This window comes from Xiphophorus couchianus, chromosome 13 (assembly GCF_001444195.1).
Source record: "Xiphophorus couchianus chromosome 13, X_couchianus-1.0, whole genome shotgun sequence".
Taxonomy (NCBI): domain Eukaryota; kingdom Metazoa; phylum Chordata; class Actinopteri; order Cyprinodontiformes; family Poeciliidae; genus Xiphophorus; species Xiphophorus couchianus.
The window spans coordinates 2,936,087-2,963,644 of record NC_040240.1 but is presented as its reverse complement, the minus strand read 5'-3'; the positions used below and the strand labels follow the sequence as shown (position 1 = coordinate 2,963,644).

At 38.8% G+C, this 27,558-nt stretch overlaps 1 protein-coding gene across 1 annotated transcript; it reads left to right on the top strand.

The window, feature by feature from the left end:
* Positions 1–682: 682 nt before the first annotated feature.
* On the top strand, positions 683–3,999 carry LOC114156177 (uncharacterized). The gene is made up of 8 exons (XM_028036451.1): positions 683–996; positions 1,729–2,022; positions 2,281–2,459; positions 2,631–2,727; positions 2,858–3,202; positions 3,313–3,463; positions 3,546–3,655; positions 3,766–3,999. The coding sequence occupies exons 1-8, from the start codon at positions 973–975 to the stop codon at positions 3,997–3,999; spliced, it is 1,434 nt and encodes a 477-aa protein (XP_027892252.1). The 5' UTR covers positions 683–972.
* Positions 4,000–27,558: the final 23,559 nt, after the last annotated feature.

Below are 27,558 nucleotides of genomic sequence, written 5' to 3'. Positions count from 1 at the left end.
ATCAACACATAATGATTGATTATCACTTTTCATTAAATTACTACTATTCTTACATAATTTTAATACATGGTTATTATTTTTTAATTTTTTATTATTTATTAATTTTTATTCATTTTTAATTTTTTAACATTTACAATAAATAACAATTATTACATATATTAATTAGAAAATATATTTGAGCAAAGAAAGTTGATCAAATCAAACATCAAAGAACAACCTCAAATCAGCACAAGTGGCCACCAGATGAAGGATCAAGTTTGGATTTTTATTCCCCGCACGGAGTAAGCAAACACATGCAGGAGGCAAATATGGAGATCTTATGAAATGCAACTTCGGTAAGTTTTAAATCTGTTTAAACACATAAATATAGTCTAGAATTTGAGGACTCAGTGGTTGGAAAAAACGTTATTTTTTTGTGCTTCTACAGGGTCTGCAAAGTTGTAACGTTAATTATCTCACTGTGGCACGTGAGATGGAGTCACTATTTTATCATTTGTTACAGTTGTCTTTTTTTGTTGTTTTTTTTGTCCAAAGTTTATTGAAGAGGGTAAAATTTTAAAATTAAATGTTAAAGGGAGCTTGTTGAAGCTTTGGAATAAATGTACAATACATGATGAATATTACAGTGAGAATTTTTAGATGCAATGTAGACAAAAAATATAGATATAAAATATAGACAAAACGTATTTTTTTAAATAACACCTTTAATTCATTTTCGGGAAAACATCTGTACATAAGTGTAATATTGTAAAATAATTTAGCTTTAAATTAAAATTGGAAGCCTTTGTAATCTAAAATGCCTGTTTTCCTGTAAACTGGAAGTTAACAGTTTACAATAAAGCTGTTAACTTTTCTGTAAGTAAACGTGTAAGTTAACGGTTCTGTAAATTCACTTTGGCAGTGAAGGAGACACTAACGGTTGGAGCTCTTAACGGAAGTTGATATTCGAGTGGAAGCGCCAGTCCTCCGGAGATGTCGGAAAGTCGGTCTGACACGGTAATATTTACTGTTGTTTTAACTCAAAAATTAAGATGGGCTGTTAGCGAACTGCCTTAAAGCTCAGCTGACGAAAAAGACAAAAAACAAAACAGACATAGAAGTATTTGTAAGATGTTAGCCATGATAGCACTTTCGAGTGGAACTGACGTTGAGTGTCATACCGGAGTTTTGATCAAGTAAAATGTATGTGGTTGTATTTAACGGCGTACTTCTAAATTAATTGAAATATTAAGATGGGCTGTTCGCGGACGTCCTTAAATTGAACTGCGGTAAAACTCCGGTGGCGAAAAAAACAAACAAAAAAACAACAACGTAGAAGTAATTGGAACGTTACTTGCTAACTAATCATAACTTCCATGGTAACGTTCCATAAAAAGTGTTTAGCATGATGCACGTGTGTACTGATGCAGCCGTGCTGAAATTTTCTGTATGACATTCTTACAGAAAACCAGTTCTGCACAGTAGCGCATTTAGTAGAGCTGTTTCCTTGCAGCAAGAAGGTTCTGGGTTCTGGGTGCATGGAGTTTGCATGCTCTCCCTGTGCATGCGTGGGTTTCCTCCGGCTTCCTCCCACAGTCCAAAAACATGACTCTCAGGTTAAACTTTCTCGAGTACATTTTTTTGATTGTAACAGTCTTCAAATGAACTCCAACAAAGGAGAGCTTGTTTTTGCATATGGTCTCAATTTAAATATTCTAATTGTATTTTTTGGTGTATTTATCTTTTCAGCTCTCATTTGACAATCAAGAAATGGCGAGAGTTCTTGTAACAACATTCAAAAATGAAAAAGAGACTTCGAAAAACATTTTCAGTGTTTCAACTGCCAGCAATCTTGTTGAGGAGATTCTTGCCAACCATTCTGGATTTTTGCTGGACAGGCTACAGAAATTTAATTCTGACTTCTTGGAGTACATTGATGTTGACATTAATGTTGAAATTAAGGACTTGGACAGATTCTACGTGTTTCTATCAACTGGAGGGCCCCTGGTAGAAGTGTCTCGTGAGGAGCAAATTCCAAACCAGGTACTATTTGTATTGGACAAATTAATATTACCTTAATGTTCTTATGTTGATATAATAAAAACACTTTTTAAAAAATACCTCATTTATTGTGAGTGACTCAGTTTCATTGCCATTTATTTGTGATTTCACAAATAAATTGTGAGAAATTGGTTGTGGTTGAAAAGTTTGCTAATTTAAACACAAACCAAATTTCTATTCCGTTATTAGGTTCTCTAAGGTTATTTTGATGATATTAAACATAACTGTTACTCTCTACAGCCCCATGCTAATTCAGGAGAAGACGGTCAGACCCATACAGGAGAAGACAGTGAGCCTCTAAAATCGCTCCTAATGAAAAAAGCACCACAAATCTTTGAGGAGTATGAAAACACAGGCTTCCTGTCAGGGAAGTCAAGAAAATGTATAGTGAAAATGTGCGTGGGAGACCTAGTTCAGAGGTGTGGTTAGTAAGTATTATTTTTTGTTGACACTTTGCCATTTTTTTCTATAAATGTGGATTTTTACACTTTAACAGCCTCTGAACTGATGCATCTAAATGTGATATTTGAAATGTGATCTTTTGTGAGTAACTTGAGCAAATGATTGAGAATAAGTTGTTTTATTTCCAGTTATCCTCTTAGTGGAGACAAGTTAGCCTTAGCGAAGAGCATCATTACCATCTTCCCATCTCTGAGTATCCAGGTGGCTGGAGAAGGGGAGGGATTTGTAAGTAAAAAAGTGAAATAATATATTATTTTTCAATAGGGATCCAAAGTAACGGGTTCAGTTGCTTTTTTTTTTTGGTATATTTCTTCAGAATTTGAAAAAATATATAGATTTTTTTTTTCTTTATCAGGAGCATTTCTATGATCCAGCATCCCACAGTGGATTCATTGAGATAAAATTGCGTAACCTTCGGCGGAATCTACAACAACATGAAAGACGCTACAGAAAGCGAAAAGTAACCAGTTACCCGGAGGATGCACAAACATCCAGTGCAACCGAGACCGAAAATGATAATACCATGAATGAATGGGTAACCTTGATCAAGAGATTGCGGCCCTCTTCGGAAAACCTTTCAGTAATAAAGTCTGGGATGGAAAAAACATTCACACAGCGCAGAGCATGGATTACAAGGGAATCGCCCACACTTGCAGAAATATTGCGTGAATATCCACGATTTATGGACATGCCGAGTCTGGTAGGTTTGTTCCTTTTCCTACCTGCTATTTGACTCAACCAACAATGTTATACTTGGAAATTTCTAAAAAAAAAAATGTGGGTGTTTTTTTTTTTTTTGCCTCGTTTTAGCTGGACTCAGAGTTTGGAAGGTTGACAGGTGAAAAGACAGACCTTTTCCTTCGTAGATGGGAGACCAACATCATGCCAAAACTTAGAGTTGTGGCTGCCATGGAACCTGGACTCAGCACTCTTTTGAGAGGATTTGAAAACATGACTGAAGGTATTTATGGTTGATGTACATTTACTGTGTATCACAGTAATAAGAAGATGTTTTTAATGTTTTGGTTTTTGTTCACTTTCAGAGGAGGCTTGTTACAGAACACTCGTGGTACTAACACACCTTCTGCCCCCTGTTAGTGGAAGACAATGTAGCGTCAAGGAAACAATAACACACCTTCTAGATTTTGTGCCGGTAGGTGTTTATCCTTTGACAAATATTATTTTAAACAGAAATTACATTGAATTCCTGATTATTTCACCAACAAATGTGTTTTGTTTTATTTCTTAATTTTTGTTTCTAAGACTGGAACAAGAATAGCATCCCTCTGCAATGATTCTGCTACTTCATCAACAAACCATCAGCCCCAGCTCATCTGCATCGGTAATCTGCGGTCGTCAAAGCAGTATGTCATCGTTGCAAAAAATGACAAAGTCACCATCCCCCTGGACGATGGACTCACATGTGCTGTGGACAAGCTTTTTAAGCTGTACTGGGTGTTTAACTTGTGTTATCCATCCCAACTTTACATTTTTTGAGTACATCTATGATCTTCCATTCTCCACACAAAGAAAAACAAGGGTGATTGAATTGATTGCACAACTTAAAGCTTGTAAATGAAATGTATTGTTGTCCAAAATGTAGACAAACTGGTTTCAAAGAGGTGAAAAATCTCCTATGGCACCTCCGTGAAATACACTGCTTATCAGATGGACAGAATATAAAAATTAGATGTGCTCAGGAAAATTGTCCAAGAACATATTATAACTTGAATTCATTTACTAGGCATCTACACAGAGTACATTTTAAGATGGGTACAAAAGATATGCCTGTTGTGCAATCCTTGTTCCCAAGCGAGGGTTCAAACAGTGGAGAACAAACTCATACTGATAATTTGGATACACCCAATATTATGGTTGCAGCTCCACAATCAGAAAATTACATTGAGCTCAGTAATTGTGCAGCATCTTTTGTTTCCCAGATGTATTCATCTTCAAATGTAACTTTTTCTGATGTCATGAAAAATGTGAACTGTGTAAAGGAGCTAATTACTAGAACTGTAGACAGGTTGCAGCAATCAACTACAACTTTGTTGAATAGTTTGCAAGTACCTGGTGACAGTAATACTTTGATGAAAGAGTTTGAAGATGCCAAGCACATATTTGATGATCTTGACACACAATATAAAATAAAAAAATGTTTTGCGAAGTTTTCACTTGTCAAACCAAAGGAAATATTTTTAGGTCACAGATCTGATACAGCAAGAAAAAATGGTCAAATAAACCAAGTTTTAGTCGCAGACACATTCCAGTACATATCAATAATTGAAACCTTAATGTTTTTATTTGAACATGAAGAAATGCAGGCCCTCTTTCTTTTGGAGAACAAGAGCACAGACAATAATCTGCGTGACTATTGTGATGGCTCACATTTCTCTACACATCCACTGTTTCAAAAGTCTCCCAATGCTTTGCAAATACAACTTTACTATGACGATCTGGAGACAGCAAACCCTTTGGGATCAAAAACAAAAATACATAAGCTTGGAGCTATGTATTTTACCATAAGGAATTTACCAACCAGCTGCAATTCAACACTTGCAAATATTCATTTATGTCTTCTGTTCAACTCAATTGACAGAGAAGTATACGGATTTGACAAGATTTTGCAGCCACTTTTAGAGGACTTGAAACTTCTTGAAGATGATGGTATAACATTAAAGTTAAATGGACAAAACCATCACATTTATGGGACTGTCTGCTTGTTAACAGCAGATAACCTTGCACTGCATACTCTTGGTGGTTATTTGGAAAGTTTTTCTTCAAATAAATTTTGTCACTTTTGTATGATTGACAAAGCAGATGCACAGGGTATCTTTGATGAGGATAAAGTGGAGCTGCGAACAAAACAAAATTATCAGGACCATGTTGAACTACATGAACCTAGCAAAACAGGTGTGAAAGGAGACTCTTGTTTGAATAAGCTGCGGTATTTTCATGTAACAGAAAACTCAAGTGTTGATGTCATGCATGATGTTCTTGAAGGTGTAGCCCCCCTAGAGGTTAAACTAATGCTGCAACATTTCATTCACGTGGAAAAGTTAATTACATTGGAAGAACTGAATGACAGAATTTCAGGTTTTCATTATGGAAGTGCAAATGTAAAAAATAAGCCAAGTGTCATATTGAATCTGAGAGCTAGCGAGAATCCTGTAAAACAGTCGGCTTCTCAAATGTGGTGTCTTTTGCTCGCCTTACCCTTTTTACTTGGAGATCTTGTGAACAGAAAGAGTCAACACTGGAAATTACTTGTTTTATTAAATGAGATCTGCAGCATTATTTTTGCACCAGTGGTTACCAAAGGGCTTGCTGTGTTTCTAAAACAATTGATAATTGAGCATCATACTCTTTTCAAGCAGCTGTATGAGAAAAATCTCACACCGAAACATCATTTTATGATACATTATCCAAGGATAATGGCTCGTTTTGGACCTCTGTCTAAACTTTGGTGCATGCGATTTGAAGCAAAGCATAATTCATTCAAAAGACTTGCACATGTTATGTGCAACTTTAAAAACGTTTCAAAGACATTGGCTTTCAAACACCAGGTACAACAAATGTATAAACATTGCTCTCTCATCTCTAAGAAAGTCAGTGTGACCAATGCCTATCTTGTCATTCTGGGGTCACTGGACAAATCTGAGCTCTTGTTAAATCAGTTAATGTTAGCTCTAAAAACTGACATGTCTTTAGCCACGAAAATATATCTGTCTCACAGTCTTAATGTGTATAGTCAAATCTACATAACTGGCTCCATTTTGTCATTGAGAGCAGATTACCGAAAAGAACCTGTATTTGGTGAAGTTGTTCATTTTCTGGCACATAATGACTCAATTTTTATCTTTGTTCAAATACTAAATGTAATATACTTTGATGATCATTTTTATGCATATGTAGTACAAAAAACTAGTGATTATGAATTGATCACACTTGCGGATATTTGTGATTTCCATCCTTTAGATGTTATGACGAGTTTTGGTAACAGAAAGCTGTATGTGGCACCAAGATACAAAATATTGTATTTTGATCCATGATGGTTCGGTATTGAAAATGGAAGTTTAAATTTGAGTGGGATTGAAAATCTCACGAATGTTGAAAGGGACAGGAATTTATTTTCATTTCTTTTTCATGATGTTTGTCATTATTTTCATCCATGTTCTCTTTTGCACATGTTATTGTATTTAAAAGTGCCATTTTGTTAGCTTGGTGATTTCAATTTTAATTTTTTAATATTTGAACTATAAATTGTAGCTGTGTCAACTTTGCTATTTGCATGATTGTAATAAAAAAACTCTAATATCCACAATTTGAAATGTCAATTTTTATAAGCTCTAATCTATAAAAAGTACATTCTACACATTTGTGTTTCAAAATAACACATCTTGACACATATTTTGTGTTGATTTAAGTGACACAATACTTGTGTTAAAATGACAGACACAAAAATTGTGTTACAAATAACACGTCATGTGTTGTCCTTGAGCTGATGCGGCACATGTGTTAAAATTTAACACATCATGCGTTGTTTTTAACACATCTGTTCTAAGAGAGTACAATAGTAAAAAATAGCGGTTCAATTAAATGCATAATTACCTCAAAATATACACTTCCAAACTATTCTTAACTAAAAAAAATTACAATCATACATGTCATAAACAACTTCCGCCTAATAAACGGTGGAAGTCAATATAATGTGTGAATCTGACAGTGAATTCATTCATGTTACCCTTTTGTTTCACATCCTATTGATATTTATACAGAACAAACATGACAGTTCAATAATAAATATAAGAACATTCCACAGCATCTTTGAAGTATGTGGATAAAATGTTGACTATAATATGCAAATGACTTAATAACTTAGAAGCAGGGTTGGCCCAAGCCTCCATGGGGCCCTAAGTAAAATTTGGTTTTGGGGCCCTTTAGTTCTGCTAACAATGTGGACTGGCTGCAATTAGCAGTCCAATCATTTGATCATTCACCCACCTGCTATAAACATCACCCATAAGGATGTGTGGCAGTGCTGTTTACATTATATACATGTATAATATAGGATACATTTATTGGCCAACTGATTTATCGACCAGTTGATTTTTGGGTGCCGTTTTCCTTAATTTTGGGGGATCGTGATCAGTCCATCTTACCCCATAATCTTATCTTCGTCAAAGTTTCTGATCTATTATTCATTCATACATGTCAGATATCAGAGGAGCACAGGCATGCAGTGCTGCACCATAGGCTCAGAAAGTGGTCACAAGCAAGCAGCAGAAGCACAGGGACTGTAGTGCCTTGTTTGTTTTCATGCATGTGTCCAAGTGTTCCCCCAAGAACACTGTCAGCCCACCTCTGCAAACATGGACACCTGTCTCCTGACAGCTGCTCTTCAGTCAGACTTCAACAGTCAGTGTGAAATTCATTTAAATGATCTTCAGATTCTATTGAAAATAAATCATATAGACAGTAACAAACAATGAAACAAAAAGGATTTTTTCAGATAGTCCAGAAAGTTAGTAAGACTGGTCTAACTGACCAGTTTGACTGACGGAACAGTCAGTAAGACTGGCTGTTAAAGATGGAACAGCATGTGTTCCATCTTTAAAGACAGAACACATGCTGCAAATACACACCTTCACTTCAGTCTCCCATTTCATTATGTTATGTCAGAAGTCTCAAGTCTGTCTTGATTTGAGATTTCTGACTAAATGGATTAAATTAGTTTGTCCACAAAACATTCTACACATAACACATAATAAAATTTACTTTATTACAAAAAGTAAATTTCAGTTGAAAACAAATCACATCTAAATGAGCAGTCACAATGTTTTTCATAAGTCCCAAAGCAGAACTCAGCTGCATCCTGTCTGCACTCATCATCCTTTAGATGTTTCTACATTTTCATAACTGTTCTGCTGTGGTAAAAGAGGTGACATGACTTGGAATGGAGTAGCTTTGTCAACATAAAAGTCTCATAGCTGACAATGCATTTCAGAGCAGAAGCCAAACAATGAGGTCAAAGGAAATACCTGTAGACTTCCAAGACTCGACTGTGTAAAACCCCAAATCTAAGGAAGGACACATATAGTTTTGACTTCAAGGAAAGTTCCAGAAGCTTTTCAGTATTTAGATGTGTCTAGTTCTAATGTACATTTAAAGACCTCTGCGTCGGTAAACCATATTGAGAATAAATATATTTTTTACTGCAGTCAGTTCACTGAGTCTGAACATGAAGTTCTAATTTAGCATTTTTAATGGAATGGTTAACCTGGAAGATTAAAGTTTAAAGGAAAACTGCTCTTGCAGCTAAGATTAGTTGAACTGTACAGTATAGAGGTGCAATTTTAGAACTACTTCTTTTATACTTTGTAAGTTCAGTCACACATGTTTTATCATCATTTGAGATAAATGCAGGTTGCATAATGAAAACATGGTCTGTTATTTAAACCTAACATTTAATTGAGACATTGTTAAAATAAAAGTCTCAAAAGGAAGTTCTAAATTTCAGGCTTAGGACTTGATTTGACAGTTGCCTGTCTTGATTTGAGATTTTTGATATGCAGGTATATTTTTTATATGTTTAGTTTTGTTATTGGCATATTTTACATGTTTTTTTTTCATGTTCTTCTAATGGGTTCAGCTGCAACACAAGAATTTACCCCTGGAGGTCAATAATGTATGCCAACTCTGATTCTGAAATGTTTGCAGTCTGTTCATGTTTTCATCACCACACGTCCAGTAAGGAAAAGGTTTGAATATGCAAAATGTGACCTTTTTCTGTAACATAATTGGGGATAAGTAGCAAGCATAAATTTTGTTGACCAGTGTTACTTTGTTGTATGATCATCTGAGGCCCCAGCAAAATGAAGTTCAATGTGCATAAACCAGGTATGTGTTTGTTCCCAGTGAGTGTTACTGTCTATGCCTTTACAGTGTGAGCACAACATGTGGAGGACGGGGAGAGAAAGCATTTTTTTCCCACAGTTATGTGAAAAAAAGGTCAAACTTCACTCAGTCTGTCCTCACAAAGCCCAGCGGCATGGAAGGGTTATGAGAGCAATAACGGGCTTGCCTAAAAATAAAAGGGACAAAATGACAGTTGGGGATACTGTTACAAAGAGCTCCACTGGGCAAATAGCAGGGCTGGTGCTTTGAAGAATTTCTCACAAAAGAGGCAACCCCATCACCTCCTCCACCCTCTCTGAGCCACCTCCGATTAAGTTCCCATTATGAGCAAGGCCACATGGGGGAGAGGGCAAAAGTAGCTTTAAATGACGGTCAAAAACCACTCATCTGCGTCCACATACAAGCACCCAGTAGATACAAAACATACAGTAGAATAATTTTTTTTAAAACATGTAGTCCACCAACAGGTTCAAGAGTTGCCACCATGACAGGCACAAACAACCTTGCGGCCACAGCTCCAAGAAGCTGCCTCAACAATGGAGGTGTGGAACATGGTCCACTCTGACTTGTAGGTGGGAGTCAGGGGGACCCACGTCTCTTCATCGGGTTGTGCCCAGCTGGGCTCCATAGGTGAAACCCCGGGCACCAGGCACTCGCCAGTGTGCCCCACATCCAGGCCAGACTCCAGAGTGGGGCCCCAGTGGCCAGCGTCCAGATGAGGGAACAATGATTCCATTGATTTTAGTCAACATGAATAGCCTTGGGTGATCCTACTAGGGGGATGAAGCCCCTAACAGTATTCTTCCAAGCTTCACTGGAGCACTCAAACCCCTCCATCATGGTAAGGTGGCAGCCCAGGAAGGGAACTGTCTATACAATTGAATTAAATTAGCTATAAATGTTAACAAAACTACGCTGATGTGTTGGTGTTTTGTGGTTTATTACTAATTATGGAGCCCAAATCTAATTTGGTCTACATTAATATTTGTATAATTACACAAAATGTGTTTCTTTAATGCATTGATATGTTCATATCTGACAGTTCGAGTGCTCCACTGTGTCTATTATTGGGGGTTTGATCCTCCAGCTCCAAGTCATTTTATTCTTCTTTTGTCCATGGGTTCTTCAGGACTGTTATAAATACCAAGCCAATTTTTTTCTTCTTTTTGGTTATTTGTTCCACTGGGAAGAGGCATGTTTTATAATCCACCACAATGTTTCTATTTATATTATTCAAATGTTTATTTTTGCTTTCTGTATTACTGATAGGTCTTCGAATAGCTTCAATTGTGTCATTATTACATTGTAGCATTTGACAGTGCTAAAAGCTTGGATTTGTTATGACTAGGGTTGCTACCTTACAGAAATTAAAATAAGGGACACCCACAAGTTCCAACAAGTCAACAGTCATTTAGTGCTTCTTTTGATCCTAAATACTTGACCAAACCTGAAACTAAATGATTGTATTCACCAAGCTCTTTAAAGATTTCATCTAGCTCGTATAATATGAGATCTGCAGCTCCAGATAGTTAGTTATGTCGATCGCCTCCATGCCGGGTAAATCCTCAAGATTATAAGAGAAGTCTTTTTTACAGATCATATCCTAAATGTACGCATATTTTTTTGAGATGCCTTGTCTGTTTCAGTCTATTTAGTGCATTTGTGTATTCATGATCAATTTTGCTTTGTTTTGAACCAGAGAAATCCACTTCTGGACCTCCATCTGAATTTCATCCGGGTCACATGTCTGCAACCCTGCAATACATTCAACAGGTTTTTACTTCAGTAGAGATAGAAAGGAACCAGCTAATAATTTACTCAAGCTTTAATTAAGCAAGTGTAAAAAATATTTGGTATATACAAGTACTGAGTACCACCTGATTATAACACCAGATATAATATTTTACATTTAAGTCATCAGGCAGCCAAAATATAAAGGTGCAAATTCTGGTATTTTAAGGGTATTACCAAAATATTTATACAAGTAAGGAATTAGGTTTGGAGACTGGTTCTAGGCCAAATTTATCACGGCGACCAGGGTAATCAATATTTTTTCACCGCAACACATTGTTAAAGTAAAATTGTAAGAGTTAAAAATCCCACCACTAAATATTAACAAAAGACATTTATTTGGGATAATTTCTTTGGTACCCCTGTTGGTCCCTGTCTAGAACTGCCCAGGGGCTGTGTCTGGTGCATTTTTAATTAACATGTTTTTTCTTCATTGATAAGAAGTAAGGTTATCCAAAACTGGTAAACCACATTAATAAAATAATAGTAAGATAATACATTAATGACCACTGAGCAATGTATGCTGTTACATGCTCACATTTGTTTCCTACGGAGCGCTCGGGAGGCCATGAGGAAAAACATTTATTTTGCGTTCCCTCGCAATACTTTTGTGTTCCCTTGCAAAATTCTCAAAATAATACTGATTAGTTCATGTGGCATAATTGAATATTGTAAGCCTTTCTTACAGGGGGCCGCCGTACTTTCTGCTATAAGGGCATGTAAGGTTTTTCCATGAATGTTAATATCTCTTTGTGAAATATCTGAAGTTTTAAATCTTTTTTTTAAATGCACCATGAACCTATAAACAGAAACGTTTCATAAGTAGGAAAAAAATAAAAATACATCCAAACTATCTCTGATTTATTGCCGCAGGGTAATCAGTCATCTGACAGTTTTGATTGTGTCTCTATTATGCTGGTAGTCTGAATGGTTTGAAGGGCCGTTGTCATGCGCAGTTCCATCTCTACCTTACACAGACAAAAACATGCAGGGAATAAACAGAGTTTCAATCAGTTTTTTGCACCAATGAGTTAAAAACACGTTTTCACTGAGGCTCTGTAAGAGCCATATGAAGTAATTATTGATATGACAGGAGCATGCGGCTTTGACACTTGGGTGGTGGGTGCGTTTTACATTGCGTCGATGTGGGCGTGACTGTCACCAAGTATGAATGGGAAGGTTACAGGGATGCTGGCCTTGCGTGTATGAGGAAGCGTGTGCGCAGGGTGGTCATAGTTTCTGATGACCTTGTTGTAGTGCCATTGATCGTTGGCACTTGCACATGGTTTGGGATGGTCAGTCTGTGTGCAGTCTTTGCAAAGTTTGGAGCATGATAATCAAAATGGAATGAATCGATTATTGTGACAGAACAAAAAAGTGGCCTGGAGTTGACTGATACACGCGTCGGACAGATGAGATTCCCCAAGTTAACCCTCCGCTGGTTTAAAAATAAATATAAAAATAAAAGTAAATATACCAAGTATACTTATATTTAAGTATAGTTAAATTTTAGTGTACTTGGCCATACTTTAAGTCAGATTAATCATGAGTATACTTCAAGTTCACGTAGGATTAGTTAACTTAAAGTGTGACATTTTGGAACAACTAATTTTGTACTTAGTGTATTTTAATAGTATTTAAATTGTATTAAAACACAATTTAAAGTGTACTAAGTGTACTTCAACGTATTTTTTTTGGGACAATCTAAGTTTAACTTAGTGTACTTTAAGTATATTGCTTTTTATGCAATATAAACTTGCTTGATTAGTATATTTTGAGTGTACTATTTTTGTGATTGAATTACATTTAAAATATATTTAGAATGTATTTTAAGTATATTGGCATTACAATATGCCAATATAATTGTAGTACACAAACAAAAAGCATACTACAATTACACTTTTGGTTTGTTATAATTGCTAATGAAGTACACTTTTTAGTTACTTAATGTCTTTTATTATTCTGCTTTGTCACTTTGTAAATTACATGATTCATACACACTGCAGTACTGCAAACACAACACCAAAACACAGAGGGATGAATTACAACACATTTTCCAGGTGAAACTAATTACATTGCGCTTTCAATATATTACCATTATGGTAACCCTTTATTTGATGGGGTGTGCAAAAGACTAATATGACACTGTCATGACCATGACATAACACCTCTTTATGAATGTCTATGACTGTAGTCATGAAGTCATTAATGACACGTTTAATGCAAAGTTACTTTAAAAGTTGGATTAAAAGTCCATTAAAAGTGTCAACTTTGCAATAAAGTGTCATTATTTACAAAATAATGCAAAGTTGGCACTTTTAATGGACTACTACTCAAACGTTTAAAGCAACTTCTCATTAAAAGTGTCATTATTTACTGAATGACACTTCATGACACCTGTCACTTCATGACTACAAGCACTTTGAGAAGGTTAGTGGCTTTTCTTATTGAACCTTTTGACTCCAATAATACAAGCCACTAACCTGCTTCTCTGTCCTCAGTGGTTCCGGTCCTGTTGCTGGTGGTAGCCTGTCCCATACCCTCATTTTCAATAAACCATTTGCTTTTCTATTGTGTCTGGCTGGAATTCCAGGTCCTCTGTCCTGAGCATTAAACTTTGATCTTGTGATGTTCTGCGTATACTGCAGTAGCTATTATTTTATTTAATTAAAAAAAAATAGATTTATTTCATTGGCGATACTTGATACTGGTTAAATTTATTTCAGCTCTAAGTATTTAATATCTAGGTGTTTTATGGAAATGTGGATCTTTCAGATCAATTAGAGAAGCAATTTTGATAGGTACACTTAATTTTATTGTGTCATGTAGCGTGGAGTGCTGGTCTTGACTTGGTCTCAGATTAGGTGGTCTTGGCTACAACAAAAAAGTGGCTCGTTGGATGCATGTTCTCCCCCACCCACCTTTTTTCCATCCCCTTTCTGTTAGATTTATTTAAAAATAAATGCCACTAGTGGCAAAAAAGTGAAGTTCATGCTATGTTAGGACAGGAGACAAGATGAAATTATGATGCACATATCGAAGTCTAAACTATGTGACAGAGAGTAAACACAAAAACATGCTTTATCTGTGGCATTGTTCATTAAAATGGCACATTTCTGATGTATTAAAATTAAATACGATAGGTACACTTAATGATATTGTATTAGCAATTAGGTAATGCATTGAACAAGTACTTTTACTTTTAATACTTAAGTATTTTTAAAAGCCAGTAATTTTTTACTTTAACTCAAGTAAAAATGTTAATGTGGTACTTTTAATTTTACTAGAGTACATTTTTGTCTCTGTATTTGTACTTTTACTTAAGTAAATTTTTTAAGTACTTTCTCCACCACTTATATATAAGTGTGTGTCTGTGTTTGCATGTTAATGTGCAACTGTACGTATAACCACGATTAACTAGGGCACCACACCCTCCTAAATCTAGACCTGATAGTAGCTCAACTAAGCTGCAAAGTGTCCAGCTGTAGACAACATCTTCGGACCGCATATCAGACCGTAGCGCTCTGGGGGTCCTGTGTAGTTCCTGCCATGACACTTTAACTGACCTTAGTATTTCCTGTGTTTTACTTTGGTCATTATTGTTACACTTGGTGTTGATATGTGTGTGATAAGTGTGTCTATTAGACATTTATAGAAATACGAACAAATCACGTCCTGTATTAGTTCAATACGGGATGCGACATTTCACAGCCAAATAAGGGATTCAAATTAAATTAAAAAATCCTTTATTGAAACCTCAAGTTTTCTATTAATTAAAATTAAAACATTGCTCAACATCTTTGAGCACTTGTGATCTACCAAGAAGCTTACTACTGGGGTTCAGTTACAGGTGTTTGCTTTGATCACAGAGTTGGACTTGCTCATGTCCAGGCATGCATCCCTGTCTTTGTCTTTTCCAGTTTACCTCTATAATTAAGATCTGTGAGACATAGTGTGGGACATGGTCATGATCCCACACTACCTCAAAACACCCTTCAAGTTCTAATGGAGATCAGTTGCTCAGGAAGATACTAAAAAAAATTGAAATCTTAAAAAGCTATGCTTCGTTTAATTTTTGCTATTGCAAAACTCAATGCAAATGAAAAATGTGTTTTTCTGACTTGAGAGGTGATATATCATCTCATTAGAGACATGTTTTGAACAGCTTTGCTTTGCTAATTGTTTCAATTCAGACAAATTTAAGAATGACTTGTTTAAGGTCAGACCACTGTATCGCCATCACATTAATTCAGGACTTTACTGTCATTTTTCTTTTTTAGTTTTACTCCAGATGTAATCAGAAAGACATTAAAAAAGTTTTATTTTGTAACTTTAGTCAGAGAATTTCTCAAAGAGTCTTAAGAATTATCCATGGTAGAGTGGTCTCTCTCTTTTACTGCTGAATGGTGACCTCTGAGGCAGTGAGGCCTGTAGAACGTAAGCCTACTTCACACTGGTTCTATTTAAATAACTTGTGGATTCTATATGCCAGGCCGTAATTAAGCCTGTGTGTGGATAGTGAACCAAAAAGTTCACAGTTAATCATCATTTAAAAATTGCATTTAGCATTTTTCAGGTAATCCTTTTGTGTTATCTGTCAGGTGCTTATCAGGCCCACCAGCTGGACAGTTCTTTCACCCTGGACCAGGGCCGCCCTTGGGTGGAATATAACTTAGCATACTCCCATTTTCAACACTGCATTGTTGTGACTGGGAGCCTGGTAGACCTGATTTATATCTTGCAGGAGAAATAATTATTTCTTGATATAAAACCCACCCAGGCCCACCTTGCTGCACCTTCCTAAGAAAGCAGAGATCATATATTTCCAGTTCCAGTCTGTCATTCATTGAAACATAAAATGGTTATTAACAGTACTGCTGGTTCCTCCTGTGATCTGCTCACTGATAAACACACAAGAACACACCCATGAACTAATAGAATCACACAGCATTTGGATGTTATACCTTCACAAACAAAAAAGGTTTTTACGCTTCGCGTTTCATAGATATAAAAATAAAACAAGCAATAATGTACAGTACCTCGTTCATGTATTTAAGCACCTTGAATGTTTTCACATTTCTTTCACAGGCTTTGATCTATTTCATGGCCCTCTGGATGTTATTCAAGACTACTGGGTTGGCAAGAAGGATCAGTCAACAAATATCAGCTACATTTTCAAAAACAGAGAGAAGATGGAGGAGACAATCAACCTTATGAGAAGGAGAAAGTTCAACAGCAACAGACCTGGTATGACAAAATGGACACAGATCCTTCGAGCCAGGTCAGAAAATTATTTTACTACTTCCAACATCTGATATCTGACAGTGAATGTATCATATTCCAAAAGATGTCTTCTGTAATTCAGGAGGAAATCAAGGTCATGTTGAAGCATGGTGTGATAGAACCATTAAGTGGTGAATGGAGCAACCCTGTAGTTTTGATAATTAAGAGAGGATGGCTCTGCAGAGGGTGGTTAAGGCTGCACAGAGGACTGTGGGGAGCAGTCTTTCCTCCACTTCAGATCTCTACACATCATGATGTAGGAGGAGGATGCTCCTCATCATGAAGGGCTCCACCCATCCTGCACACAGACTTTTCCAGCTGCTCCCCGCAATCAGGAGGCTGTGGAGCATCCAGAGAAAGACCACCAGGCTGAGGAACAGTTTCTTCCCTTCAGTTATCAGACTGCTGAACTCAAGCTGGACCTAATTCAGCTTCATCTCATAAGTTATTTACACACACAACACAAATTCTTGAATCCTCCTTGAAATTCACCAGCAAATTGGTGATTTGCAGCTGAACGTGTCCTGTCATAGTTGGGCATTTGATGAAGGATGTAACAGATGTTTGACTGGACTTAGCATTAGCAGATGCCTTTACGAATGACTATGCATTGAGGTCGAAGTTTTGTTGTACTTCAGCACAGCTTTGCAGATTTTGCATGTTACAGTAGTTGAACCAGAATAGTCATCTTTAGTGCAATATTTTTACACTGTTATTGAATTCCTACCTGTTTGCCAAGACGCGGTCTGCTCCTTGTCTCCCATCTGCTTGAAAGAATCCATTTTGTAGCGCACAATCACATGACTGATAGTCAATGTGAAAATTAAAACCTTAAGAAGATGTTCTAGAATGAGAATAGTGGATTACGGCAGAATTTTCAGAATATCCCAATTTAATTAATCCTTGATTTGGTTTCACAAACTCGGTAACACATAAGCTATTATGGCGATTGTTTCTGTGCAGCAAAACTTAGTTATGCATGGAGCCTTAGCAGAAACCAATGGTATTTGCTCTCTTATTCCGTTTTCTTATGTCTGTTTTGGTTTCTTTTTATTGCACTGCATTAAAAAAAACATTAATGCATTTTGATATTCATTCACATACTATTAACATTTTAATATTAGAAAATCATTTTAAAATGACCCACATGAACTCTGTTACTGTTTAGTTGTGTTTCTGAAGACCACTGTTCTAGTTTGACAGGAAAGCCTTTTTTTGATAGACTACTGTATCGATGAGGGTATTAGAAAAATGACAAAGAAACAAAAGAATAGTTATAGCATACATTACTACTTTATTGATTAATTTTAACTTAACTCCAAATAAATTAACATTTTGGCATGTAATTAAACAAGCGTCCAGTTTAAACACACATTTAAAACATACTTATTTACAACATAAATATATATATATATTTCTATCAAAGGTGCTGCTAATAAGATACATTTCATAAGCTCTGTTACAATTCATTTTCTGTCTTTTGATTTTCATTAAGCTGCCTTTGCACTAATAATTAAACAACAAATTGCCCCTTCAAAACAAAAGCGTCACAACTCAAACAGTAAGTTAGCTATAGGTCAAACTAATTAAAGAAAATATAATTTAAGTCTTATAGCTTCTCAGCTAAGTCTTTTGCACATTCTAGTCATCATTTTACCCACATACTTTTTATCCCAGATACAGCAAAAATGTTCTCATATTTAATCTTGATCTGTCATGTTTGACCTGTGTAAATATTAAGAGGTGGAACAAAAATAATAACAGTAATGAATGTAATTAATGAATCTGCTGTCAGAAAACAAATTTGATTAGAAATGCAAATGTTTTCTCCACCCGACACTTAGAAATAGTACAGCTAATTAGTTGAAAGCTACACATACACATGCACCCCTCCCTCCGCCCACGCATCCCCCCCCCACACACACATATACAGTATATATATATAGCTTATATATACTGTATATATATATATACGTAGCTTTTAAATTCTATTTGATTTTTCTTTTTGGTGTGCTTTTTTTTGCTGCCCTGGCCATTTTTAAGCCTGATAGATTTTGATAGGTTTGTCCTCAGACCTTACAGTGCCTTAAATAAAAGCAATGTAAATATGAAGACATTGTATACAAAGATATAAAGTTGCCACAAGGAGAAGAACATATAAACTACAAATCAGTGTTTGTGGTGTGATGTTGGTAAGGTCAAGAGAGGTATTCTATTCCGAACAGGTGAATTCTGAGGAGAGACATGAAAGTGTGCAGGGAGCACTTATTGTTGACAATACCAATAGATCCTTTTCAGAAACATCCCTGCTTATTCCATCGGGACAACAGTGTGGCTTTCATAGTAAAAGAGGGCACATATTAGCAGAACTGAAGACCAGATCTGTCTCCAATTGAAAATGTGTGGAGCATATGCAACAATGGAGACCCTGGACTATTGAGCAAATGAAGTTGTAATCAAACAAGATTGGGAAGGAATTCCATCTATATAGCTTCAACAATTAACTTCATCACCTCCCAAATGCTTGAGTGGAAAAAAGTGATGTAACAGTGGTAAACTTAGCCCTGTTTCACATGTTTGAACATGTTTCAGGCCTTATAATCCAAATTAGTGCATATCTGCAAAAAATCAAAGTTTATTCGTTTGAAAATTTGATATCTTGTCTTTGTGGTGAATTCAATTGAATGGTTGAAAAAGATTTGCAAAACATTGTACTCTGTTCTTATTATTGTTTTACATAGCATCCTAACTTCATTCGAGTTGGGTTTGAGATTTTACTTTCACCTCCTGCAATAAAACCATCCCCCCATGATTGTCAATGTATAAAATGCTGTGCTACCAGGCACACCCAGTCTGGTTGTTGCAGAGCAAATTCGGTAATTTCTTTCACACAACTTTAGAGCAGGTAAGTTGTGTCAGTTCCTGAATCTGCATTTCAACTTCCTTATCACAAAGCAATCAACATGTGTCCATATGGTTTGGGACTAAATTCCCAGTTTTGTCCTAGGGTATAAGATAAGATAAATCTTTATTGTCATTGTCACAAGAACAACGAAATTCAAAAGGTGCCATCAGTCAGTGCACATGCCCAAAAACAAAAAATAACTGTCTCACAATTCACACACAACGCAAGAATCAACAAACAACTGGCAAAAAAAAAACAACAAAAAAATGAAACAACCCCCCGCCCCCTAAATAAGAACAGCCACATTCTCACATACATCATTTATGATGATTAATGGTTGTTTTTGATTGCATTTAGTTTTGTTATTGCTATCAGGTAGAAACTGTCTCTGAGACGATTGGTTCTTGTTCTGATTGCTCTGTATCTTCTGCCTGAAGGCAGCAGCGTGAACAGAGAATGTCCGGGGTGAGAAGTGTCCTTTGTGATGTGATGTGCTTTTCTTAGACAGCGGTCGCTGTGCAGGTCCTCCAGTGAGGGGAGAGGGCAGCCAATGATTTTTGGGGCTGTATTCACAACCCTTTGAGAGCTTTCCTTTGAGCCGTAGTGCTGCTGTTATACCATACGCAGATACAGTAGGCCAGTATGCTCTCTATGGAGCACTAGTAGAAGGACACCAGCAGCTTCTCCTTGATGTTGTTCCTCCTGAGAACCCTCAGGAAGTACAGTCTTTGCTGGGCCATTTTTATCAGCTCGAAGGTGTTCATGTTCCATGTGAGGCCCTGCTCAATGTGGACCCCCAGGAAACGGAAATCAGCTACCCTCTCCACACATTTTCCCCCAATGGTCAGTGGTGTAATGTCCGTTTTATTCCTCCTGTAATCTATTATGAGTTCTTTTGTCTTTGAGTTGTTGAGGAGCAGATTGTTCTCCTTGCACCACTGCAACAGCCGCTCCACCTCACCCCTGTAGGCGGACTCGTCGCCTCCTGAGATGAGCCCCACCACTGTGGTGTCATCAGCAAACTTGATGATGGTGTTGCTGTGGTGGGCAGAGGTGCAGTCGTATGTGTACAGACAATAGAGCAGGGGGCTCAGCACACAGCCCTGTGGAGAGCCAGTACTAAGGCTGAGGGCAGTGGATGTATGTTTTCCCACCCTAACTCTCTGCTGTCGGTTGGTCAGTAAGCTCAGAATCCACATGCAGGTGGAGTGAGGGAGGCCCAGGTCCCAAAATTTGTCCACCAGTCTGTGAGGGAGGATGGTATTAAAAGCAGAGCTGTAGTCTACAAAGAGCATCCGCACATAGCTCCCCTGCTGCTCCAGATGTGACAGAGAAGCATGGAGGGCCGTGATCACAGCGTCCTCTGTGGATCTGTTGGCTCTGTAGGCGAACTGGTGGTGGTCAAAGCCAGGAGGGAGAAGTGCTGTGATGTGACCCCGGACCAGTTTTTCAAAACACTTCGTCACCACAGGGGTTAGTGCCACTGGCCGGTAGTCGTTGAGGCAGGAGATGTGAGGTTTCTTGGGTATGGGGACTATGGTGGAAGATTTCAGGCAGGATGGGACTGTAGACAGGGCTGGGGACTGGTTGAAGATCCTGGTGAAGACTCCAGCCAGCTGATCGGCGCAGTCTTTCAGGACACGTCCAGGGACGCCATCAGGTCCAGCAGCCTTCCTTGGGTTGACAGCCCGCAGTGTGCGCCTCACCTCGTGCTCCTCTACAACGAGGGGTGTGGTGTTGTGGGTCACTTGGTGTAGTGTGGCTGCCTCTGTTGGCTTCACCTCAAAGCGGGCAAAGAAGAGGTTCAGCTCCTCTGCCAGCGTGGCGTCGCCTTCCGCAGCTGCGAGGTTGGTCCTGTAGTTGGTGAGATACTGGATTCTCTGCCACACCTGCCTGCTGTTGTTGCTGTCAAGGTAGCCCTCTATCCTCCTCCTGTAGTCAGACTTAGCCATTCTGATGCCGCTCTTCAAGTTAGCTCAGGCTACTGTAGACGGTCCTGTCCCCAGACCTGAAGGTGGCATTCCTGGTCTTTAGCAGTCGCTGGACCTCCTGCGTCATCCAGGGCTTCTGGTTTGGGAAGACCCGGATGCGTTTATCCACACCTACAGTGTCAATACAGTTCTTGATATAGCACAGTACACTGTCCGTAAAAACCTCCAGCTCCTGATGTTCACAAACATCCCAGTTTGTCCTGTCGAAACAGTCTTGCAGCTGCTGTGTCGCATCCTCGGGCCAGGATTTGATGGTTTTGGTGATGGTTGGAGCAGTTTTCCTGAGGGGGGCATAAGCAGGAATTAAATGTAGGGACAGGTGATCCGACTGACCCAGGTGAGGAAGTGGTCTAGCCCTGTAGCCTAGCTTGATGTTGGAGTAGACTTTGTCCAGAGTGTTAGCCTCTCTTGTAGCACACTTTACATGCTGGTGGAATTTGGGGAGCGCTGTCTTCAAGTCTGCATGGTTGAAGTCCCCCGCTATGATATGCACAGCATCTGGATAGATGCTCTGCAGATGGCTAATGCTGCCATGCAAAAGTCCAATAGCTGTTTTAGCATTAGCATCCGGTGGGATGTAAACAGTGGTTCCCATGACTACGGTGAACTCTCTGGGGAGGTATATTGCTCTACATCTAACAGTCACATACTCCAGGTCTGGGGAGCAATGGCTGATGACAGTCGCTGTGTTAGTACACCAGGTGTTGTTCACGTACACACAGAGCCCCCCTCCTCTGCTCTTATTGGAGTCCTTTGTTCTGTCGCGGCGCTGTACTGTGTATTTGTCCACGCATGGTATGCGTGTTTTGCCTGTCAGCATCTGTGTGTTGCAGCTGTGTAGTGATTTGTAGTGCAGGGCAGTTGAGACTTTATGGTTTAATTGCCCTGGTGCTGCTGTTGACAGACAGACACACCCAGTCCTTCCCTTTTATGTTGCATTAGGATATTTTCACAGGAGGTGGGCACCTGCCTCAACTTCCTAGCCGATTGTTTTCAGGGTTGGGGGCCTCTGTAGTCCTGACATTTTTTGCACTGAGGTAGCATTTCCTTGCATTATGGTCACAGAATAGCTCCCCTTGTCCATTGTGGAGCATGTTAAAACTTCTTATGGATTTAGGAAAAGTGATGGGGAGTGGGGGTGGGGGTTGGAAAGTTGAGGGAGGGAATGTAGGGATATTCCGGGGGATTCCAGTGGCATTCCTTTTAGATTGCCTTCCTCACTCTTCTCTGGTTTCCTTTTCAGTTCAGCTCTGTGTCAAGGTCATGTCAGCCCTTTACAACAGTCAAGCTTTATTCCAGATGCATAGGTTTTCATGTTTTTAATGCTTTCAAAAATCATTTGTACCCTTTGAGCTTCAATTCTTTAAATTTGGTCAAACTACAACAAACAGAAGTGCATTTTATAGGAGTTTTTGTGGTAAATCAACACAAAGTAGTATCTAAAAAACTGGAGGGAATATGATGCATGATTTAAATATTTTTATGAACATAATAAATTGTAGCTTTGGCTGTATGTTTACGAGGACTGTTTTGCTCCAAGGAGTGTCAATTCTTTTGCAGCTTTTAGCAGGCTTTCTCCCAGGATTGTTATGGATTTAGCTTCATTCAACTTTTCATCAACCCTGACCTTGTTCTGTCACTTCCAAAAAATATCCTCCCTACATCAAAATCACAACGCCATCATATTTTACTGGGGGTTTGTGTATTTAGGGTGGAAATGACCATTACTGTTTCTGCCCTATTGTATTTTTAGATATGATTTTCTCTCTGACCTATCTGCTCTGTTCCTTGTTCTTCATGATGCTGCTTGTTCTTCAACAAACCTTTGAGGCCTTCATTAAACAGCTACATTTATACCCAGATTGAATGTTTACCAATTAGATGATTTCTGACTCTAGTGAAGGGCACTGGATTTTATCAAGAAGTATCAGAGTGAAAGGGACAAAATCCACCAATCAGAGGCTTAGTCGTGAAAACGGTCCGGGGTCATGCACGGGAGGGTCTCAGACAATGAAAATCCAGTAACCAGAAGGCAGGAGGCAGGGTCAGAAACAGGCAGGGTTTAGCAACAGGACTTCCAACAGCAGAAGGATTAGGCAAAGATCTGTGGTCAAAAAACAGGCAGGATCAGAAAACCAGAAAACTCTTTGGAACATGAGACAAGGCTTGAAAGCTTTGACAGTGGCAACAGATTTCTAAAGACACAGACCAAATTTCAAGGTGTTAAATCAGGAAGTAAAATTTCTTTTAAGTCATATTTGATATGTATTGCATTTTTATAACAACTAAACATAACATAGTTACTTGATTATGCTATAAAATGGCACAATGTAACTTGTTAACACATAACACTGCCCTTTAAGCACACATAAACACAGTCAGCTTAAAGTTTCAATGATTGTGCATCGCTCAAAGTTTTAAAGAAATCAGATTAGGACTTCTTCAACAAAGAAGAATGCATTGACAGTGAACACAATAGTTCACTTAGTCTAGAAGAGAGAGAGCAATGGCATTTCAGCCTGGGTGCTACTTGGCTTTTGTTTTTCACGTGGTGATGCTTGGAATGACTTGAAAGCTTCAAAGGTATAAGACCCCACTCTGATAATTGAACTGTCCCCTCATCCATTAGTCTTTGATGGTGGACTGAGGAGGTGTGCCCTGGATCAATTGGATCACAGAGCAAGCATCCACTTTGGCCATGTGTAACAGGAAACAGCTTCTGTGCTTTATGGATTCCTGAATCTCAGAACATCTTTCCTTCAGGAGCCAGGTTTAGCAAAGAGAAATTCCACAATGCTTCTTGTTCTGATTCACGGTTTGAGTGTCTTCTGCAAATCAAATATCCTGGCTTCTTGTTAGTTTGTGCACTTTATAAGCACCTGCATAAATGCAGACAACTGAAAACTAAGTGTTATTGATGATAAATGCTACCCTTCAGTAGCATGTGGTTATTTCTCCCTCTGTGTCTGCACTGTGTTTGCAGACTTGTGTGTGCTCAGAGCTCCTGATAGCACACAGGAATATTTTCCCACTGCTCTGTGGAGCCACTGTTCTGTTGTCACCATGCCACAGCCATGCTGATCATTGTATTTATGTCCTGGGTATAACTTCCTGCTTCAGACTGTGGATAGTTAGGAAAACAATGGTGTGCTTTGCCTTGAAAGGACACCTCAATCGTTCACCACCATGCTGTAAATGCAAAAGTATACAGCATGATGAAACAATATGTATTTTTCATCCCTGCACTGTCACTTGAATGGAGGTTGTGCTGACATAATGAATCAGAACGGATGTATGTGTGAGATATTACTTTTTTAATAACATCTGAATACAATGCAGTGAACAGTTCTCCGTGCAGGCAACAGGTCACCAAATTTCAGAAGCCTGGATAAAAAAAGAAAAATGATCAAGAAATCTTCTTAAAGATTATATAGACAAATATAATGTGCAATAAAAACTGTCTACGTGGTATGAACCAGTCTGCAATGTGGCAGAGAAATCTAGCAAAGCTATTCAAGTGAAATTGGGGGTAAATGTGACAAGGTGGCAGCGTCCCTGGGCTGCCACTTTATCATGGTGGAGGTGTTTGAGTGTCCCAGTGATCCTAGGAGCTATGCTGTCAGGGGTTTCATGCCCTTAGTAAGGTCACCCAAGGCTGACAGGTTCTAGGTGAGGAACCAGACAAAGTGCAGCCCGAAGACCCCTTATGACGAGCAAGATTGTTGGATCCAATGTTCCCTCTCTCAGGTGCGGGTCACCGGGTCCCACCCTGGAGCCAGGCCTGGAGGTGGGACACACTGGTGAGCACCTGGTGATTGGGCTTTTACCCATGGAGCCCATCTGGGCTCAGCCGAAGAGGCGATGTGGGTCCCTCTTCCCATGGGCTCACCACCTGCGGGAGGGGACTAAGGGGTCAGGTGCAATATGGAATGAGTGGTGGCTGAGGGCAGGGACCCTGGCGATCTGATCCTCGGTTGCAGAAGCTGGCTCTTGGGATGTATAATGTCGCTCCTCTGGTGGGAAACTCTGATGGCCGCTGTTACAGCTACACAAATGTGATAACATTCAATCACACCACACACAATAGTTCATTCAGTCTCACCACACTTACATTTGGGCTTCTTGAAAATCTAAGATTTAATTTACAGAATAGCTGGTTTTTGTTTAGAATGCAACACGTGATAACACTGTATTCTAGAATAAGTGCACACATTTTAGTTTACACTGTTATATGTTTTGCTTGATTTAACCTTTGTTTGTTTTGGGCTACCTCAGTGCCGGCTGCTCCAGTCCAGAAACAAAGAGGTGGAGAAGGGGTGGAGCAAGCCTGTGGAGCCTGCAAACTGGTCCATACCACAACTCAGCATTAATGGGGGAGGAATGGGAGTTTCTTATGTTAGTTTCAGTTAGGTTTTTGTGTGTCCTCCCCTTTGTGTCTTCTATGTGGCTTGATCAGCCAGTACTTAAGTTTCCCCTTTGTCTCATTTAGATAGGTCTGTTTGTTTGAGTTGAAGTATGTTACTTTGACCTCTTTTATGGGCCCATCTTCTTTTTTAATTTAATTGACAATTTTCTCCTTTGACTGCTTGGTCCATCACAGAATATTCGACCTCACCTCAACGCATGACTCTGGAAACAGTCTCCTTGAGAGGGGTTGGACATACTTCCACTCTGAAGTTGCCCTTAGTGAGAAGCACTGGGCAGGAATGGGCATACTTGTTGCCCCCCATCTTGGTGCCTGTACATTGGGAGGGTAGCTTCCCTCCACCTATGAGTGGAGAGACAGGTTCTGACTGTTGTTTGAACTTAAACATTGAAGAGCAGTTCAGATTACCCACCCTTTTTGGAGTCTCTAGAGGGGGTACTGGAGAGCGCCCCTCATGGGGACTCCCTTGTTCTGCTCATGTGAGCAATGACAGTGAGACCTGGAGGGGTGTGAATGGGAGAAACGGCCTCCCCGATCTGAACTCGAGTGGTGTTCTGTTGTTGGACTTCTGTGCTCATCATGAACTGTCCATAACAAACACCATGTTCAAACATAAGGGTGTCCATATGTGCATTTGGCACCAGGACAACATGGGGGGATGTCCTGCCTTTACCAGTCTGGTGAAGAGAGAACTAAGCCAAAAAGCAAAGCTCTCAATTTACCGGTTGATCTACATTCCTACACTCATCTAGTGTCATGAATTTTGGGTCATGACCAAAAGAACGAAATCACGGATACAAGTGGCCAAAATGAGTTTTCTCCACAGGGTGTCTGGGCTCCGCAGGGATGACCGAGCTTCTCACCCTATCCCTAAGGGAGAGCCCTTAGGGATAGGGTGAGAAGCTCGGTCATCCGGGAGGGACTCAGAGTAGAGCCGCTGCTCCTTCTATGTCGAGAGGAGCCAGTTGAGGTGGCTTGGGCATCTGGTTAGATCTCCCTGGCGAGATAAAGAGGCCTAAATGGAAGTGATCCTTACATTATGCAGGTACTTAAATTTGTTCCTTTTTTTTCCAAGAAATACTGATTAAGTACCTTGTTGCATTATAACGAAACCTTTTACAAGGGGCCTATTTCATGTAAATTCGTCAGGGTGGTGTATTGGCCACTGTACAAAAGCTGAAATATTTGTTTTAGCCAATGCAAACATGCCCACCTCCACAAATATGCAGTCAAGCACACACTTGTTCTTGTATGAATGTGGTGATGGTGGTGCGAGGGAAGCTTCTCCCGCATCCCATCTCACCTCCCACCAAAGATGTTGTGCAAAGTAAAGTTAAATAATAAGTCAAAGCAAACTAAAAGCTAAATGCAAACCTAAGGAGAAAAAAGAAAGAGCAAAGCTAACATGTTCAGACTCAAAGGAATTCTTGGAGTCAGAAAGTCTGCTTTAATTAGGCCACAACATGTCGGTGCTTCTACTGCTACAATAGGCAGTAACTTTATAAGAGCTGTAAGGAAAAAACGATTTATACAGATTCAAATTTATTACAAGCATAATTTGAAGACATAAACCCTCTGATGACACTAAACTTTCTTCTTTTGAATTCTAACAAGACAGAAGTTGTCATCTATGGACCAAAACCTGTAAAAAAGAAACTGTTTGGTCAGTCACTTGATCTGGATGGTCTTATTGATCAGAAAACAACTCTGATAAAAAGAACCTCTGTGTTATTTTTGTCCAG

Coding starts and splice junctions, on each gene's coding strand:
- LOC114156177 (XM_028036451.1), top strand. CDS start 973: ATGTCGGAAAGTCGGTCTGACACG. Junction 2,023..2,280: donor AGGAGCAAATTCCAAACCAG/GTACTATTTGTA, acceptor TACTCTCTACAG/CCCCATGCTAATTCAGGAGA. Junction 2,728..2,857: donor CTGGAGAAGGGGAGGGATTT/GTAAGTAAAAAA, acceptor TTTCTTTATCAG/GAGCATTTCTATGATCCAGC.